Source organism: Lacerta agilis, chromosome 5 (genome assembly GCF_009819535.1).
Source record: "Lacerta agilis isolate rLacAgi1 chromosome 5, rLacAgi1.pri, whole genome shotgun sequence".
In the NCBI taxonomy this organism is placed as follows: Eukaryota; Metazoa; Chordata; class Lepidosauria; order Squamata; family Lacertidae; genus Lacerta; species Lacerta agilis.
Window position 1 is genome coordinate 59111053 of NC_046316.1, and position 20412 is coordinate 59131464.

At 41.1% G+C, this 20412-nt stretch overlaps 1 protein-coding gene across 1 annotated transcript in view; it reads right to left on the reverse strand.

Moving 5' to 3' along the window:
* TRPM2 (transient receptor potential cation channel subfamily M member 2) overlaps positions 1-15885 on the reverse strand; it is a 34927-nt gene extending 19042 nt beyond the window's left edge. Inside the window, exons 1-12 of the mRNA XM_033150102.1 lie at positions 15706-15885; positions 13767-13774; positions 13373-13597; positions 13031-13116; positions 11512-11680; positions 9812-9992; positions 8537-8700; positions 7635-7815; positions 3385-3446; positions 2492-2692; positions 2288-2390; positions 1037-1158 (exon numbers count right to left, since the gene is read on the reverse strand). Coding sequence (XP_033005993.1) covers positions 1037-1158; positions 2288-2390; positions 2492-2692; positions 3385-3446; positions 7635-7815; positions 8537-8700; positions 9812-9992; positions 11512-11680; positions 13031-13116; positions 13373-13567 — 1464 coding nt within the window. The 5' untranslated portion in view covers positions 13568-13597; positions 13767-13774; positions 15706-15885. The remainder of the gene's footprint in view (positions 1-1036; positions 1159-2287; positions 2391-2491; positions 2693-3384; positions 3447-7634; positions 7816-8536; positions 8701-9811; positions 9993-11511; positions 11681-13030; positions 13117-13372; positions 13598-13766; positions 13775-15705) is intronic.
* Positions 15886-20412: the final 4527 nt, after the last annotated feature.

Here is a 20412-nt window from a genome sequence, read left to right on the forward strand (position 1 = left end):
CAACTGAGTGAAATATACAAAGGCGAGCCAGGAATTAATGTTGAGATACAACAGGCACACACAACTTTGCAGAGACAACGGAATACATTTTCGTATTAACAATTCATCTAACCAAAAACACTCACCCACCCCACTCATACAGGAAACCAAAGACCACCACAGCCAACCACAAATGAACAATCACATCCTACACCAACCCCGACCTCTCTCACCACCAAAGGAACACAAGTGAACAACAGAGAACCTGCACAAACAACGCTGACACCAAACCCTACATATATTAAGTAAAATAGAAACATTGTCACCCCACCCCACCCATCTCCCCATCCTGCCCACCTCTTTCCCCCTTTTCTTCCTAATGTCTCAACAAACGAAATTGACTTGTAAAAATGTTACATGGAAAAAATACGAGAGAGACATTGCACTACCTTTGTAAATCAAGAAAATCTTTAATAAAAAATACTTTAAAAACAACAATGCATCTAGATGAGGAGCTCTCTGCCTTAAGTGTTCATTCTGTATTGTTTTTAAACCTAGCTTTAGTTGTTTCCGTACTGTTTTAAAACTATTTTATATCTTTTTATGGAATGTTTGCAAATATAATAGCTTTTACCATGGCAACGCAAAACTACTTACAAAATGACTGTAAAGAACTGGAAGAGCTTCCATTCCATTACTCTTGACCCTCTCTTCCTCATAATGTGTCTACAACACAACACAACATCATTGCATTGTGTCTCCTCATCCCTGCCTGCCAATTGTGTGAAGGTGGGGAGACACACCTCATGATGACATGTCACGGGTGTCACACAGTGTATTGCAGCACATATTAGGAAAGCAGAGCAAAAAGACACAGAGTGACAGCTGTGCAAGGCAGCTCTTATAACATCTAGTTTCACCCTCAAGACACCCCATGCCTTCCCAAGAGACATGCTTGCAGTCAAGCCAATGCTAGTGCATTTAAACCCTGCTCTAATTATGCAGGCAGAAAGTAGATATGCTCATTGCCAGTGTGTGTCACCAAAAGCTTTCCTACCTTCCACTCATGATCATCGGTGAAAATCTCACTCCGGGCAATATCCACCCTGTTCCATGCCACTGCAAGCTTCAGCTGGTGGTCCCAGTTCTCATGGCCTAAGTGATCTCTGTATCGAGAGGCTGCAATAGAGGAATAAACAAAAACATGGATGAAACTAGGTTGCTGTCTCTTACTCATGCACATCCAGAACTTGATGGGGAATGAATGGCAAGAGAAACATATTGGAGGCCTAGGTACCTTGCAACATAAAGGACACTAGCATACCCTTTTGGCCCCCAACTGCTGCTTTAAATATCCTATGGATTTAAGCACATGTAACATACCCAATGCGGGTGACGCTGTGGTGTAAACCACTGAGCCTCTTGGGTTTGCCGATCAGAAGGTCGGCGGTTTGAATCCCCGCAACGGAGTGAGCTCCCGTTGCTCAGTCCCAGCTCCTGCCAACCTAGCAGTTCGAAAGCATGCTAAAAAGTGCAAGTAGATAAATAGGTACCGCTCCGGCAGGAAGGTAAACAGTTTCCATGCGCTGCTCTGGTTTCGGTGTTCCGTTGCACCAGAAGCGGCTTAGTCATGCTGGCCACATGACCCGGAAAAACTGTCTGCTTTGGCTTCCCACTCAACTGATCCTGTAAGCGAACTGAATCTCTCTAAAAGGGAGATTTTAAAACCTGCATCTTTGCAAATCCAAAGATTGCATGATTCCTTTTGTAAGGAAACAAAGTACTTTTCTTTTTAAAGTTGTTTGGAACCTTTTCATCTTTGTTTTTCTGCCAGAAGATGGAGATTTGTTCGCTGTAACTTCTGGGAACTTCTTAAGTAAAAAAATTCACTTCTTTGCAAAGCTAAGTGTCTGTGATTTTTTTCTAGCCTAAGTATTTTAATGGGGAACATTGTTTAAAGGTGGATGAGGGCAGATACAAACCTAACCAAGTTTTTAAGTTCTTGGAGCAATCACCATTGTGCTTAACTCTGCTACTGGAGAGTAGGAATCTCTCTTCCAAGCCTCTCCAACAGTATTTTGCTCACTGCATGTGGTGATCAGGTGTCCTTGCTGTGCCTCCACTTCCATGGAAACAAATCCCTCAAGGTAAGTGAAGTCTAAATTATGACACACAAAAGGTTCGACAGTACTGTCTTGTGCTGCATTCTGAAGCAATACCACATTCCAACACAAGGGGATGTCCTAAAAGAAACAGTTTCACTTACTGATCTCTGTAGCTCATCTGCAACACTCATTGAACTTCTCACCTTTGAGCATTGCTTGAAGAATGGCTACATCGACATCCTGTTGTCCATCTTTGCCTTCCCTGAAGATGGTCAAGAGCTGCCTGTTGCGCACAATATCCTGGATCTGCAAATGCCAAAGAAAAGGTAGGACTCAAAGTCCTGGCTCATTATTGCAACTTCTCCAACAAAACCCAGTAAAAGCTGCACAGAGACCATTTGCCTTACCTTTTTGGTCCATTCCACAATCTTACTCTCAGTAAACTGTTCATAGCTCTCTTTGAAGAATATGCTCAGTTTTTTCTGAATGAGGGAGATGCTTATTTGGGACATGGGAAGATTAGCCACTTGAGCAATGACATCAGCCACCCGTCCTGAGCCTTCCACAATCACACAGGGGGTGCCATTGGTAATTGCATTGTAGATGGTCTGTAAAACAGAATACAGGAGCATGACTGCATTTGAGCTGGTGCTGTCACATGGACATCACTATGATATTGCCACTAAGTTCAGAATCAATTTATGAATTGATTGAGCTTGTAGAATGACATGTTGGAATTCTGAACTGTATCATACATCACATGGCACAGATGGGAGATCATATTTCTGAATATATATGCTCCTTGTATGCTGTAGTAATCTATGGAGCATATCTGGAAAGGAAAGTTTAAAAGCACGATGTGAAGGAAAGTTTAAACACACGATTCTCCCATCTGTTGTCTTAAGTGATGTAGTCCAGAATTCCACCTTGCTCTGCCACTTCATTCTGCTGATCAGCATGTTGACCAGGTTTCAACAGTTTTAGAGCAATTCTCATTGTTTACAGCTAAGGCATACTCTCATATCTTCTGCTATGCAGAATCTCTTTGCTATGTGTGAGTTAAAAGGGCTTGAAATGTACAAGTCAGAACTTTCGGTGCCCACACAGCCAGTTCCTGCTTTGTACTTAAAACTAGATGTGTTTCTGCAATGTCACATGGATAGCCCAAAAGTGGTTACCATGTGATTGACGTACATTGTACTCTGAGAAAGAAATATCCAGGTATTAGCAATTACTGAATTCTCTTACACTCTGCTTCCTTTTTCATAATTAGTTGCCCTGATTCCTGTAGAGTACTTACATCAAGAGTCCCAGGACCACCCTCGAGTACCACACAAACGATCGGTATTTTAATGGCAACTCCTGTGAGGAAATAAATGCTCAGTCAGTCCCATGTGCAGAAAGCCAGTCATTCTTTCCCTTCTTGCCGATGCCTATTGGCAGTTACCTTTGAATCCAGTTTAAATGAACAATATTTATCTCAAATAACAGGTAGGTAGCTGTGTTGGTGTGCCATAGTCAAAACAAAATAAAAAATTCCTTCCAGTAGCACCTTAGAGACCAACTAAGTTTGTTCTTGGTATGAGCTATCGTGTGCATGCACACTTCAGGTATCTGAAGAAGTGTGCATGCACACGAAAGCTCATACAAAGAACAAACTTAGTTGGTCTCTAAGGTGCTACTGGAAGGAATTTTTTATTTTGTTTTATCTTAAATAATATTAAGAGCAATCAATTAATAGCAGCTACATAATTAACATTTCTAATAATGATGAACAACCATCGCCACACAAATAAGCAGTGGCGTAGCAAGGTGGGGGCAATGGGTGCTTGCCGCCCCCAGTGCCACCCTGGAGGGGGTGACACTCTGGGCGCCTCTCTCCCCCCCCCCCCCGCCGAAGCCACCGCCAGCATGCTCCGCTCACAAAAGCAGAGCGCGCTGGCAGCGGCTTCGGCGGTGGCGGGGGAGAGGAAGAGGAAGAGCAGCCCGGGCTCCTTCCCCCCCACCCCTGGCCGCCAGCAGCGAGCAGGTTTGCGAGCAAGCTGTGGATAAAGGCTGCCTCGCTTTACGGCTTGCTCGCAGCGTTAGCCGGCAGCATGGGGGGGTGACAAAAACAATTCCGCACCGGGTACCACCTGGGCTTGCTACGCCTCTGCAAATAAGCCAGCGTTAAGCCACCATGGGTTACTTACTATGGTCTCAGTTGTTTGTCGCTTGCAGTCAGTCCCTTTGTTTATTTTGTTTAAATCATTTTTAGGGGAAAGTATCAGGGCAACATACAACTGGAGTGATAAAAGGCCAATATTCAATCATATAAAAAGTAATACAGTGGTGCCCTGCTAGACGAATGCCTCGCTAGACGAAGGCATTCGTCTAGCAGGAAGCTGCCCCGCTAGACGAAAATGTCTATGGGGCTGCCTCGCAAGACGAAAATTTTTCGTCTTTTTTTTTCGTCTAGCGAAAGCGCGGCTGTCATTGCCGCTTCGCTAGACGAAAAACCCGCTAGACGAAAATTTTCGCAGAACGAACTATTTTCGTCTAGCGGGGCACCACTGTAACAGGATACAGCAACAGTAGAAAACTTGTGCAAAAACATATTTGTAGCTTTTGGTTTGTTATGAAAACTTCCTCCTCCTCCTCTTATACTTTGCAGCTCTTGTTTTATTGCTCATATAGAAAATAAAGCCATGTCAAATTGTAAAGTCAGATTCTGGTTGGGATTCACCCCAATAACATGAATATGAGTCAGCATGGCTGCCGCAAACCACAACTTTGCCTACTACCCTTCCAAGGCAACACCCTTAGCATTTTTCCATTTCTGCCTAATGGTCAGCAACAAGCATAAAGTCATTCTTTTGAGTTGTTTCCCCCCTACCGTTGGGCAGTATATAAATTCTAATAAAATAAATAAATACAATATTTGAATTTATATTCACAAAAATATATAACAAACATAATTTGACACACTTAACAACCTGCTCCCTGGAGGACAGTTCATCACAACTGCCAGTATGTACCCTTATGCCAGCAGCTTCTCCAGTGCAAAGTTGTTGTCTCATCCTGTTACCTTAGCTAATCAGACTTTGATATAAAACCATCTGTGTAGGAATTCCCTTTGGGTTTTCATGGATATCAGCTGAGGTAGACCTGAGAGGCATACATTGCCACAGGGAATCCCATTGTTTTACTCAAGTTCTTCATGGAGGTCATTTTCTCATTGATTTTTGAGACCAGAGAATCCCTTAGAATTGATATATCTCAATAACACATGTATTTTTTAGACCAGGTCTTTGTAATTCCTCAATTTCTGGTGACTATTCATTTTATTCCACCTTCCTCAGGTCTCTCCATAACTTCTTTTCTTCAGGTCCAACTGTCACCAACTTCTTTTTCCCACTTGCCCTTTCTCATCATTCTGTGCCCCTCCCTTCACTAGCCCTGCATTCCACCATGTCACAAGACTAGCCATTTATGCTGTCACAACTAGGAACATAGGAACTGCCTTAGACAAAGTCAGACCATCAAGCTCACAACTGTACACTGACCAACAACAGCACTCAGACTTTCTTCAGAAAACAATCATTCCCACTTTTATCTGGAAATGTCAAGGATTGAACATGGGACATTTAGAACGCAAAGCACGTGCTGAGCAATATACTTGACAATATCTCGGCATCAAAAACACTGAACTAGTATATTCAAGACTGCAATACCAAATGGAAGAAATTGCATACCACTGGAAGCAACATCCAAATCTAAAGAAACAACTGTTCTTCCCTCCCATCTCTAACAACAGTGCCCCTATTATCATAGCTGTCAACCTTTTCCTTTTTTGCGGGAAATTCCCTTATTATAGCATTGGGAAACAGCAGGGAGGGTTGACTGCTATGTATATAGCAGTGGGGAACAGCAGGGAGGGTTGACAGCTATGCCTATTATATGGATGTTGATCCCAGGATTCAAGTATTTTGTCACCTTAGCAAATAATGTCCTGATATTTCAATGCCCTGATATTTCATGACAAAATAAAAAATAAAAAAATTCCTTCCAGTAGCACCTTAGAGACCAACTAAGTTTGTTCTTGGTATGAACTTTCGTGTGCATGCACACTTCTTCAGATACACACATATCTATATATATATAAATGTAAAAGTTGGTGACGGATCGATAAGCTCCGTAACTGCTTGACCGATTCCATTCAAATTTGGACACAACATTCCATGGCCATATGGGAGTGTTTGTACATGCTTACATTATACAGATGGCACACCTTTCACAGGTAAAAACGTGATTTTGTGCAAAAGATATAGCGTTTAATATAGCGTTAAACAGTACAGCACAGCACACCACACCTGTCTCCACCCCCTCCTCCTCCTCTTCCGACGTCACTACCACCATCCAATGGAGAGGCAGGTCACCTGCAAACGCCGCTACTGACTGCGCCGGTGGGTACAGAGACACGCCGGACGGAAATGCCGTTTTCCTGGGTGGAGAGGGAGGTCGGCCGCAAACACCGGTTTCCACGTTTGTGACACCGCCTCCAACGGCTAGAGAGCCAAGCTAGCCGGAAACGCTGATGTCGCCCTTTCTGCGTTTGTGGCGCCACTTCCACCAGCTAAAGAGCCAGGCCGGCCCTAAACGCCGCTTTTGCCAACTCCTGGGCTCCACCTCCAAACCCAGGCCAAGACGGAAACATCCCTACCACAACTTCTATTGGACAAAAAACTTCCAAGGTAAGATGGAAGATGTCACAAGCATCTTCCACAACTTCCCACCATACATACATCCCCACTACCCCCACCCCCCCACACGAAGACAAAAACCAACAAGAAAACAGAAAAGACCGAACCTGAACTTAAACGCAAAAACCTGTGGAAAGACATACGACTTCTCTTTTATACTGTTATCTTCCTTTCCCATTTCACTAAATCAGCCACAGCAACGTGTGGCTGGGTCAGCTAGTATACTATATGTGAATATACTAGTGTATCTGAAGAAGTGTGCATGCACACAAAAGCTCATACCAAGAACAAACTTAGTTTGTCTCTAAGGTGCTACTGGTAGGATTTTTTTTATTTTTTATTTTTTTTTTGACTATGGCAGACCAACACGGCTACCTACCTGTAACTGATATTTCATGGTCTCTCCACTCTCCATCTGACATCATCAAGGCCTAATGCAGAAGCCTACAAATAGGGAACTTTGGTCCTTCAGGTGTTGATGGGCTTAAAACCTATACTAAATCTATTCCTGTGAATGTAATATGTTTCAACTGTTTTTAATTCTGAATTTTAAATAACTGAAACCCACCCTGGGACCTATGAGGAAGAGTGGGTAATCAATTTAACAACAACCAACCTGGCTATTGGCCATGCTGAATGAAGCTGATGGGAGCCGAAGTCCAACAGAATCTGAAACAGGTTCTTCATAATTGGCCTGGCTGACATAAATGAATTCCAAGCTAAACAAGCCTTAGAGGAGGGAAGGGCTCAGACTGCACATCAGACTTTTATCAGTAATGAGATACCCTGTATATTGCATCACAATTACCTTCTTTCACCTTCGTTTGCTCCGAAATGAACTTCTCAAGTCTGGTCCTCAAGGGGATCTCCACACCATATTTCCCATGTGTCCCATCATCCACTAGGATGAAGTGTGAGTGATTACTGTCCAGGCAAGAGAGGTTCCCTTGAGTCTCCTCATCTAGCACATATTCAGCTGGGAAGCTACCCTGTAAACATCCAAGGGTTGGAGGGGAGAAAAAGTGGTCAGAAACCAACAAACGACTTAATTATTGGGGCTCTAACTCTTGCTTGGGTTTGCATAACATGCTTCACTAAAATCCTCCTGTAGAGGAATGCCTCATCCTTAGAAAATGTGGCGTGTTTTTTTGAATGTGGGCATGTTGAGGTCTTTTTCTAGTACCAAAACAAATGCTACGAATGGTGCTTACTTTTCTTAAGAGTTTGGTGAGGTAGCAGTGGGATCTGCAGGGTGTTAGAACACAAAACTTTCCACTCCCCAAGAAATGGTACTTGTATATTTATAATGCAGTACCATTATAATGAATTGTACTTGTATATGATTGGTTTCCATTTAAAACTTATCTTTTTGGCCATTGCTCATCCTTCTTCATCTGTCATCAGTCTTAACAAAACAAAAAACAAAAACTTTTTTGCATGCACATGTGATCCTATACACCTGTTAATTTCACCTGCCTTCTTTCTTTTCTTTTTTTAGCAGAAGCTTAAATGCAAATTGGATTAAGTATATTGGGGGGATTATATGGATATACCTGCACACTATTTTAGGTACAGTAGGCACATATGTATATGAAATATAGCCATATTTCCACCAGGACAGAACAGCAAAAATGACATTAAATATGACATGTATGGGATTGAGCTGTAAGCATCCTATTCTTCTAGTAGCACAGCCTGAAGATGGCTCACCATAGGGCAGATGAGGCTACTCCGGTTGTGTACTGTCCCCCATGTTGCAATGCCAATGGTGATAATCTCTCCTTTATAGTTGCTGCTCATGCTGAAGTCCCGTACTGCTTCTCCAACTTGTTTCATCACGCCAGCATGAGAACCACCAGTGATGATCCAGGCACCTGGGAAACAAAAAAACATGACTGGATTAAGGCCAGCTACTTCATTTCTGAATCTTTGTTCAGGATTAGGAAGCAATACTTCATTTAATTTTTTAATAATAATAACCTTGCCAGCCATCTAGTCTGCCAGCCATCTAGCCATTGAGTTGAGTGTTTGTTTCCCACTGCTATGAAGTCTTTTTACTGGCTCTCATTTTATTTTATTTTAGGTTTTATTCCTTCTTAATGACTGAAAACCACCTCAGGGGTCCATATGATTTTTAATGATTGAAAGACAAGGTCAAAATATTGTTATCAGATTAGGGATTGGGCTGAGTGGTCTCTTTGTGTCCCTTCCATCTTTAGGTTTCTATAGTTGTTAGAAGAGGCTGCTAAAATGGTGACACTGGTTAAGATACATTTTGGCCAGCAAAACCCCCATTTTAAAAAATGAAGATTAGTTTAGGGCTGCCATACATCTGGCATTTGTCCGTCGAAAATGGTGTGGTGTCCTGGCAGAATTTTCAGAAAGCCTGAAAATCCTGGGTGTATGGCAGAAGTGTTGGGTTTTGTTTTTTTGTTTGGTCGCTTCCCCAAAAACTTCAATTTATTTATTTATTTTCAAAAAAGCCAACAACTTTTGTGTCTAGATTTTCACTTTTGAAATATGGGGATCCTAGCTATTGGCTCTTAATGGCAAACTTTATCAATGGCTAGCAAAAATCTGAATATGTCCACAGTACACATCCCTACACATAGCAGCTTGAGGCAGACAGAATCCGACAAAAAGGACAGATTTTGGACTTCTGGACCTCTAAAGGTGCTGCAAGACTTGATGTGGATGCGGTGAACTTTGGTGGGGGGGGGGTGTCAGTTGGAGTACTTGATGCTGTATCTCCACCAAAGTGCAACTTGTATATTTGTGAATAAATACAAATATTACAAAACACCAGTAAGCCTCCAGTGATTTCTTTCCATGTGAAATGAAACCTAGGGGTAGGTGCTGCTTCCTTGTAACCCTCTTACCATCTGGAGAAGTGAGGGAGCAGGTAACAATATTACATAAAGAAACAGAGAAACAATACAAGAATATGTCCTTTATTGGTGGTTTTGGAGTAGGATTCTGCCTTACCTGTTGTCTGTGCTACTTTAACAAGCCCCCTCCGGAATATGTTCTTAAGTCTCAGCTTCATGTTGAAGTTTTTAGCTCCTCCTGTCACAGATATTAAGAGGTTGGGTATATCAAGTCCCCAGTGCTGCGTCATCAGCTGGTAAATTACGCTTGGGGAGGTGTTAGAGGAGACACGCACAAACTGCAACAGGAGAATAAAGCAAATAAAGCACAGGTGGTATGAGAAAGCTATTCTCTGACTCTAGCAACTATGGCCAATATCATGAGAGTTCCAGGCTCTCCACAGGCCCTCCCATTTAATTCAAGCATCCAAGGAGTCTTGTGAATCAGCAACATATTCCCAAAGCTTTGTGTCTGAGTGCAATAGGAAGTCACAAAGACAATGTAGAGAAGATCTTCTGTGACTTGGGGGGGGGGGGCAGAAATCTATTTCAAGCTACACAGGGTTCTTTTTCACTCCGAGACAACTCTTCTTATTGTTCCACTGATTATTTATTAATTTATTAGAGAATATAAACCACTTGATAAAATCTCCAAGCAATGCACATAAAAAATTATCAGTGTAGCACTGATAAATTCAGCAAATATTAAAAACAAGTGTACATGAATAAATTATGTGTCTGGCTACGCTGGCTAAAATAAAGAAGTTTTTATCAGACATCTAAAATAGTACAGTGAGGGTACCTGCCTAATGTTAATAATTCCCAGTATCTATGCTATGCAAGCTCTATTTCTGGGCATTTTGGGAGCTGGGAAAAACAACACATAATGGCGGGCTGTGGAAACAGGTGCACTAACTGTGTTCCCCTCCCCAACCCACTCTGTATGTTGAAGGGTGACAGGAAATAAATGTTCTGCCTCATGTAGGGAGCCTCCACATGAAGAAGCAGATTCCCCACTCCAGACAGTTGCTCCCCTTACCACAAAAACACTATTCAGCTGAAATGCTCCATGATGAATCTATATGAACAGGGCTGCACCTATTTGTACCTCCACCCAATGTCTCACACACCAGGTTGCCTCAGCCTGAGGTTCATGCACTCAGAACAAACATCTGCAGTGAGGGAACATTTGCATGCAAAGCTTCCTCTCTGCAGACATTCAAGCTATATATGCAGACATCAGGCACAGATGATGAATGACACTGGGGGTGGGACTACCTTGGGGGGGCTGTTTCAGATATTGATTCAGTGCATAAGCATTTCAACTGAATGGGACTAAATTGTCACCTTCAATACTGTCAAGATTATAATTTTGTAACGAGACATATGCAATTGGTCTTGCCTGCATGACTGTTGGATTATTAACAAAAACAATAATACCCTGCTCATTTGGCTGGGTTGCCCCAGCCATGAAGAGTTATAGCAACAAAGTAGGATATACTTGTTGCATAGGGGCTAGCTTGGAGCCCCCGTAACATTTAAAGGATACCTAGTAGGTTAGAATCCCAGAGTATGAGTACAGTGTCTTATCTTTCATTCTTGCCCTTGCAGCCTGAACACTTAATCAAATATTTAATTGGCAAGTGGTTGTTTTTGTTTTTGAACCTTCTTCCCTTACAAACTTTATAAGCAATGCTCTCTTCTTAGCTTCCAAATCTTACTAGAAATCCTTGCGGCCTACACAACTTTCAACTGCTATTAATGAAAACCACTCATGTTGAAGTAGTAGGCTCCAGTCCCTTGCATGTGCTAACTCACCTTCCCTGTTTTCTGCCCCAAGGTTGTGAAGCTGAGATCCCCAAAAGCATCTGTTGGCACTTCCTGGACGTGTCTTCTGGGATCCCATTCTTTCCCCTGAAACATAGCAGGCTTTATGGCCTCCTCCAAGTGCTGCTCCCTGAGATAGCCACACTCACACACTACTTTCCTGGGGGGAAATAAAACACCACCATTGAATCTAAGAAGCTACTTGGTAGCCCTTTCAGAGCAGCCTGCTGGATCCACAATAAAACAGAGGGTTATACTCATACCAGTTCATGAAATTACTATTAATTGGCTTTGCTAGAGTTGTCAAATTTCTTACAGGACACAGCTTCTATGGCCTTAATCATTGTGCAATGGAGTGAATTTTGGTGCACTCAAGCTGTACTGTTCTTCATAAGCAACATTAAGTTCGGATACGAGATGGTGGCCTTTGGATGGTTTCATTATGTAGTTTGTACTGGACTTACTTGAATCTGAGACCTGCATGGAGTAATAGGTTTTCCATTGGTCTTGTATTCTTGTTGGAGACAAAAAAAATAAAAAAATTATAGCTTCCTGACTGGTGTATCTTCTAAGCCAGGCATAGGCAACCTTCAGCCCTCCAGATGTTTTGGCCTTCAGCTCCCATGATCCCTAGCTAACAGGGCCAGTGGTCAGGGATGATTGGAATTGTAGTCCAAAACATCTGGAGGGCCGAAGGTTGCCTATGCCTGTTCTAAGCCTTCCATGACAGTGGAGCATGGGGTCTCCAGGTCTTACCATTCCATAATTCACTGCATTTTCCTTTCTCAAAATTTTGGATACCTCCTGTGGCATCTCAAAGACTAGCACATGCACTGATGCATAAGCTTTCAATAGATCCATCTGTTCTGTGTAAACATGCATGCAAGTGCCTATTGATGACTACTGAGAGCCAGTGTGGTGTAGTGGTTCAGTGCAGTAGACTCATAATCTGGGGAACCAGGTTCGCGAAGTAAGTCCCAATGAGTTCAGTAGAACTTATCCTTAGGTAAGTGCATATAGGATTGCAGCCCTAATTGGTTTTGTTTTAAATTGGCTCCTAGGACAAACATAGTATCTATCTGCTTTTCTTCTGAATTTCTGTCATAATAACAGCATTCATAGCAAGACAAACATGAAGCATAAGAGAAGCTCAAATGCTCTTAAGTGTTATGTATACACATGAGTTCAGCTCAACTGAACACAATATACACAGCATAGTCCTTTTACTGAGTTTGAATTTTAAAATTTTGGATTGTATTTTAAATGTAAATTTAATTTAATTTTTCTATAAACATCTATCAATATGATCTATCATGAACAAAGAAAATTACAATGAACCAAATTCTGAGTAATTATCTTCTATACTGAGCAAATTTTGATATATCAAACAATTTCAATAAAATAATAAAATGCAACAAGAAACCGAGGCTCTTCCTGACCATTGATAGGAATAATGGTTGAAGACAGAGTTAGAAGTGTATGAAGTGAGAAGTGAAAACAAAGCACTTACCCAGAATCTGAAATTTGGGAACCTTCAATAAAATAGACACATTCTTTTTTCCGTATGTTTTCAGGGATCCATGTGCTGAGATTTTCCTGTAAGATTGGGAACAGAGCAGTCAACAAAAAGTAGCACATAAAAAATTAAATGCTACAAAAAAGTGCTAATTTGCATCATTTGTATAACATTCATTTTTGCACAATGCTGAATGAGTCTTTTAAGGGACACAGTTCAACTTGTAGCCAAGCTATCCTTTTAAGATGGGGTTATTTTTTCGCTTCAACTTGCACTCATGATTTCCGCCCCATGTCAGTTTACTCCTCCAATGTATGACTTCTTTTTATTTCTTACCTTTTCATTGTTGCCAGAGTTAAAGTGAGCCCTCTTCTTGCTCTTACTAAAGGCGCTGTTACTTCGTCTGAGATTGGGTACCATGTCAAGGTCATAGTAGCTCCTAGGATACACAGGATAGCCATCTCCTTCATCAGGGCAGACCTTATTCAGATCCGTAGGGAGTGTTCTGATTCGCCTGCCTGGCCCAGCCATGGCTCTATTTCTCAGGTCACTCACTGATGCACAATTGGAAGAGGATCCATCAAAACCATCATCTCAGAGATAGTGGAATTCAACAGGAGTGTACTTCCTGCATTTTAGAAACACCAAAATGGATCTGCTGACTGAAGCACTTCCATCATTTTCTCGTATTTCAATTCAAGTATTATGGTGAATTTGCTAGATTCCCCTATGTTCAGATAGTACCACAACACTGAGGTGACTAGTATTCAAGGTACGCAAATATATTTTAAACACTAACATGTTGAAAAAGCGCTGAGCTACAGGGATAAATGTTGTCCTGTTAATTGAGCAACAGCAGGGGAAAGTCTTAAAAACACAAAAAGCCTTGCTGGATCAGGCCAAAGGCCCATCTAGTCTAGCATCCTGTTCTCACCGTGGTCAACCAGGTGCTTATTTATAGTTAGACTAGATCCCTCCGACTGATGCTGCTTATTTGTAGACAAGACAAATGTAAGAGTAAAATATAGAATAATCTTAATACTTTCTGCATCTTCCACTACATCATAATGTCCTAACACAGGGGTAGGGAGCCTGTGGCCCTCCAGCAGTGGCTAGACTATAGCTCCCATCATCCCGGACCATTGGCTATGTTGGCTGGGGTGGATGAGAGTTAGATGAGAGTTAGAGTCCAACAACACAGGCTTACCATGTCTGTCCTAATGTTTTATGGGAACTATGGCAAAATCGCTTTGGTCAATAATTCTTTATCACATACTTTCCAGTATCCAATCCAGTTTTCTGCTGTTGTCTGCATTGAAAGAAATTTCTGCTAGGCAGCAGAGAAACCCACCTTTATTGGATACATTATTAGTCTTCTACCTGGGCATCTTAGGTACCAATGTTTGTTTAAGGAGTGAGTGGCACACAAGGTGATATAAGGTGACATGGAGACCCAAAGTCTTTAATAATGGCAAATCCTTATATCGATTACTAGATGTAATGTCCTTTCCACAAGAAAAGGCACAGCAGTTGTTCTCGCATTAAACCTGCAATTCTGAGCATACTTTCAAGGCAGCAAGCCCATTTGAATTCAGCGAGACTTCCAACATGCTTAGAATTGTGCTATATGCCTACTGTAAGCAGTGCCTCTCTGCACACCACCCTGATCTCTCTTTAGTTGGGAAACATTTGAGAAATTTTAGACAAAAACATACAAATGGGCAAAATGTGGTAAGTATCTTCATTTACAGTATATGAGTTATCTACATTTCCTGGCTCCATTACTGCATCTTAAACTGTTTTCTTAAGATTAGTAATTCAATTATCTCTCCCCCCCTTTTTAATTCACTTAAGGAAACATCTGAATTATACGTCTCTATTATGCCACTAGAGACTAATGACCTCAGGTGGTTTTTATGATGCTTCAAATATTTCTAGCAAAGGGAAGGTGGAGATATAATTGGGAATGGTGTAACCAGCAAAGTTCACATCAGCTGAGAGTCCAGTAAAAAGTACCAGTATGTGCTCCAGTACTGATTGCACTTCTGTCACAGTAGCTTCCTAAAAATGTCATTCTAACTCCAAAAATCAAAAATACCTTTTTCTAGCTCTGGATAGTCTCATAAATGGTCTCGCTGTAGCACTTTGCCAAGGTTTTCCTATAGGCATAAACTACAATCCTATGTACACTTATTTAGGAGTAAGAAACATTGAATCCACATACTTCTGAATAAATACACATTTGCTAATGAGGTACAGCTTGAAAGAAAATACAAAGCATCAACTCATCCACGCATGCACATACAGTTAATATCTCTATGCACATAAGCATCCAGTTCCGTGTGCATTGCACAAAGTGATCTCAGACTGTTTAAAATGCATCAAGGATTTCTCCTGACCTTGCAGTGTGGAGTATTTCAGTCCAGTCAGAAGAATTACTAAGCAATTTCTGCAGAGACTGTTTTATCCATCTCTAAATGTGCAAAGCGTCACTTAGGTGCAAATTCCCAGCCTTTGCTACTTCAGCCTCTCCCCCCCCCCCATTTTAAAGGTTCTTAGAATTTGCAATGAAAAGCCACACACACAAACAGCTTGTCTCTACCTTTCCTGCAGCATCCTCCCGATCCCACTCCTACTCATGTACTTCCTGCCAGACACGAGGGACATACCTCTGTCTCATGCTGCAAGCCGGTCACTTTATGGCTGGAGAAAGAGGAAGCCTTTCTGAAGTGACTGCAGTTAAGAGGAGACAGATCAAGAGTTGGCAGCTTGCCAACAAATCACACTGCAGAAAGAAACTGTCCCCAGCCCCACTCAAGAGTTAAGGACAGGAAGACAAATCCAGAGTTTGCTAGATTGTGTGGTGTAGAGTCACACATCTGTCTTGAACAATTGTAGAGAAAGCAGTCCAGTTGAGGAGCTTCCCCAACTGAGCAATACAAATGATGAGGCAAAAGTCAAATTGCTTTTTGATGCATGTTCCAATGTGGCTACTAGTCCACATGTATCAGAAACAAATAATGCCCCAATAACTTAAGAAGATGCCCCTGGGGTCTGATCTGCATACAGTATGGCTGCAGTATACTCGACTGCAATTAGCCGACTCTCCTTCCTGCTAGTGTTATGGTGACATTCTTGTAAAAATAGGCTAACAATTCCCCATAGTGAATAACTGCATTTAGCTCACAATCTTCCATATAATCAGGATAAAATACACTAAATTGTTTGGGGGAAAGCCAAGGAATGACCCAAGGTAGTAGACCTGCATTAAAATCTTAGAGACTGTGACTACACGCAACCACAACAGTCCAGCCTTATAGATACTACTGCTTGTACTGCGCTAGCAGTACATGCTTCGAGCTGCCATAATATCTGTTGGATCCTTTGTGGTAATAAAAGCAAGGGTCAAAATTCACTCACCACTTCATGGGTCCTCCCAGGGGCGTAGCAAGGTAAATTGGTACCCAGGGGCAAAAAATGTTTTGTCTCCCCCCCCCCCGGCATGGGAAGGTCAGGTGGTACCTGGTGTGGAAAATTTCTTGTCAACCCCACCCCCCATTGATTCCCCCCCCCCCCCGCAAAAAATGGTTTTACATTATTTCATATTTTCTTACAAAGGAATAATAACAAGTAATAATAATAATAAACTTTTATTTATATCCCACCCTCCCCGGCCAAAGTCAGGCTCAGGGTGGCTAACATCAGATACATAACATTGGTATAAAATCAAACAATAATTAAATTACCTCCTAAAAACATCTCAAAATCAAATTAAAGTCTAATTAGATGGCTTTCCACAGGGCTAGGGTTGGGAACAGTAAAGTGTTCTCTGAACTGAAATTTCAGCCTTTATGACATAGGAAAACAGCCAAGTGAACAGCTACCGTATTTTCTGGCGTATAAGACGACTGGGCGTATAAGACGACCCCCAACTTTTCCAGTTAAAATATAAGAGTTTGAGATATACTCAACTGCAGATTCTCCACCCGGCGTATAAGACGACCCCCGACTTTTGAGAAGATTTTCCTGGATTAAAAAGTAGTCTTATACGCCAGAATATACGGTATTTTGGTGGAGGAGGGTCAAGATATTAACCGATATACATGAAATTTCATATATAGCTATATAATCCCTAGTAAGATAAGACCTTCAGAGCAGGCATTATTAAAAAAAAATCATTTTTTTTAAAAAAATTGGTTTTTTCTATTAAAAAAATTCCTTCATAATGTCACCCCCTCCATTATGGAACCCGGGGTGGCTCCCCCCTTTGCTACGCCCCTGGGTCCTCCCTTTACGTATTGATATATAGCTATCCCCAAAATAATGTTGGTGGTGGAGAAAATCATTTCTACTGGAGATAGTTTATTTATAAAAATATCTGTGAGCAATGCAATTAAAAGCAGAAGTCCTTATTTTAGATTTCCATGTACACATGCAAAACCATTTTAAATAAATTACTTAAAGGTGGGAATAAGAGCCAAAATGGGAAAAGTTCTAAAAAGAAAAGACTCCCTTCCTACACACACTATTATCATTGATATAATGATAATTGATAATGACTTTGCATTGCATAAAGCACTATTTTAATGGAGATATAGTAAGTCACCTATCTCACAAAGTACTAGTTACCAAAACAGCAAAATAAGTGACAGGCTGAGCCAGAATATTGTCCCCAATATGATAGTTTTCTACTTAAAATGATTTTTTAACATGGGAAAGCATTCCACTCACCTGTAATCTCATCTAGTACTGTCTATTAAACCACCTCTTCATTCTATCACCTTATTAATACATCTGCTGCACATGCAGACTCATGATGCTTAGGCTAGCGATACCTAAAGTATTTCCTTAGACCATTACTTCTCCATGCTCTCAGGCAAAGGTATTTAACTATCTTGCTATTTCAGATGCAGGTATTATAACTGGAGATTCTAATGAACCAGCAGTTTAATACATATGTAGCATAACTTCTAGCACAGGGGTAGCTCATGTGATCCCCTCCATTTCTATTTTTTATACTACAACTCTCATCACCATTCTATTATTATTGTTGTTATTATTATTATTATTATTATTATTATTATTATTATTATTATTATTATCATCTGCTATTTTAGGCTGCCTAAGAAGTGTAGTGTCCAGATGAATGGAAGTAATAGTACCACTCTATTCTGCCTTAGTCAGACCCCACCTGGAATACTGTGTTTACTTCTGGGCACCACAATTTAAGAAGGTATTGACAAGGTGGAACATGCGCAGAGGAGGGCAACCAAGATGATCAAGGATCTGGAAACAAAGCCTTATGATAAATGGTTGAGGGAGTTGGGTATGTTTAGCATGGTAAAGAGGAGTCAGAGAGGAAATATGGTGGCTATCTTCAAATATCTAAAGGATTCACATGGAATATGGAGCAAGCTTGTTTTCTCCTGCTTTGGAGCGTAGGACACAAACCAATGGCTTCAAGTTACAAAAAAGGAGAATGCGACTAAACATCAGGAATAACTTTCTGACATTAAGAGCTGTTTGACAAGAATGGACTCCCTCGGGAGGTGGTAGACTCTCCTTCCTTGGAGGTTTTTAAGCAGAGGTTGGATGGCCATCTGTCATGGATGCTTTAGTTGAGATTCCTGCATTGCAGGGGGTTGGACCAGATGACCCTCAGGATCCCTTCAATTCTAGAATTCTATTATCACTGACCATTGGTCATGCTGGCTCAGTCAGATGGGAGCTATGGTCCACAACAGGCACCACACTGGCTATTCCTGATTTAGCTGCTTCTTTTCTCAGCCAACTTAGATGCCCTCCACTCCACCATCTGGCTGGCATCATGCTGTCTACAATATAACCACTGAGGTCCTGATCCAAGTCTATTTAGGCAAGTATGTCTAAAGCTCTAATGAGCTTAGAAGGAGCCTGAGTGCCCATGAACAGGAGTGCTCTTCAAGTTTTTACAGCTCTGTGAAAGGAAAAACCAACAGGCAATTACGTAAAAAATACTTTAGAAAAGATGGAAAATACATTAATCTCAGACATCAAGGTCACCAAAATTGCTTCTAGGATACATGCTGAAGAAATATGAAAGGTACTCTGGTGACTGAGATAAAGGGCAGTCAGAGACATGCATCTTTTTCCATCGGCACTGTAGTATAAATGCCAACTTGTCACTTATTTGTTGCACAAGCTCTAGACATCTTTCCTCAAGGAAGTGTATGTCCCTTTTGTGGATTTTTGTTAACCTATATACAGTACCACCATATCATAACAGCCCTCAAGGTGGTTGCCAACAGTTAAAATATAAGAAGTGAGATAAAACAGTAAATACACCAATAAATAAAACACAGCAAAGTTTACAAATCAGTGCAAATGACACAAGCAACAAGAAGAAGACCACAAGAACAGAAGCCTAACTGCATTCAGGTACTACATAATTAAGCACCATAAAAATGCATAATTAAGCATTTCATGGTAATGGATAGTTTAGTTGCCTCCCTTAAAGTCCATAGAAAGGACAGCAAGGGCCATATGACCAGATCACAACAGGGGACAAAGTTCACAAATACGAAAGTTGTTTCTCAAGTATGCCAAGTCCTGACAATTTCTGACTTTACAGGGTTTAAAAAAAATATATCAGAACTTTGATTTGTGTGTCCAGAAGTTTAATTGTAGCCAGTACAAGTGTACTTGTGTAATATTATATCAGTCAACAAAAAATTCAATAGAAAACTCTTTCTATGAGGCTACAGATGACAGCAAATAAAAATAAACACACTCAGCAGCTGTCAAAAGTAAAACTTCTGAGCAGTGGCAACTCCAGTAAGAGTGAAATTTGTTGTGGTAATTCATCTAGAGATTACCAGATCATGGCTAATTCTGGCCAAATCCCAATTCTTTAGGAGAGAGCGGGTGGCAGCTTAGTCATGCTGGCCACATGACCCAGAAGCTGTACACTGGCTCCCTCGGCCAGTAAAGCGAGATGAGTGCCGCAACCCCAGAGCTGTCCATGACTGGACCTAATGGTCAGGGGTCCCTTTACCTTTACCAAAGACTAGGAACAGTTACAAGCTGCAACTATGATATTCAGGAATGTATGATCCGCTCTATAATTTTTAAATCTTGTTAGTTACCAAATTATAATAATCTCCATCTTGTTTTAAATTTGTCCATCCTCACTCAGCTGCATTTTCCCAAAACTCATTTGTCCCATTCTTGTGATTTTTACCTTGCATTATATATATATATATATATATATATATATATATATATATATATGCCATTTATCAATTTCTAATGAGTGCTGTGGGTAATGTAGTTGCCTAGGTAATTATTGGCATCTGCTGCCCATGTTATTAAGACACACAGATACAGTGAAAAACAAG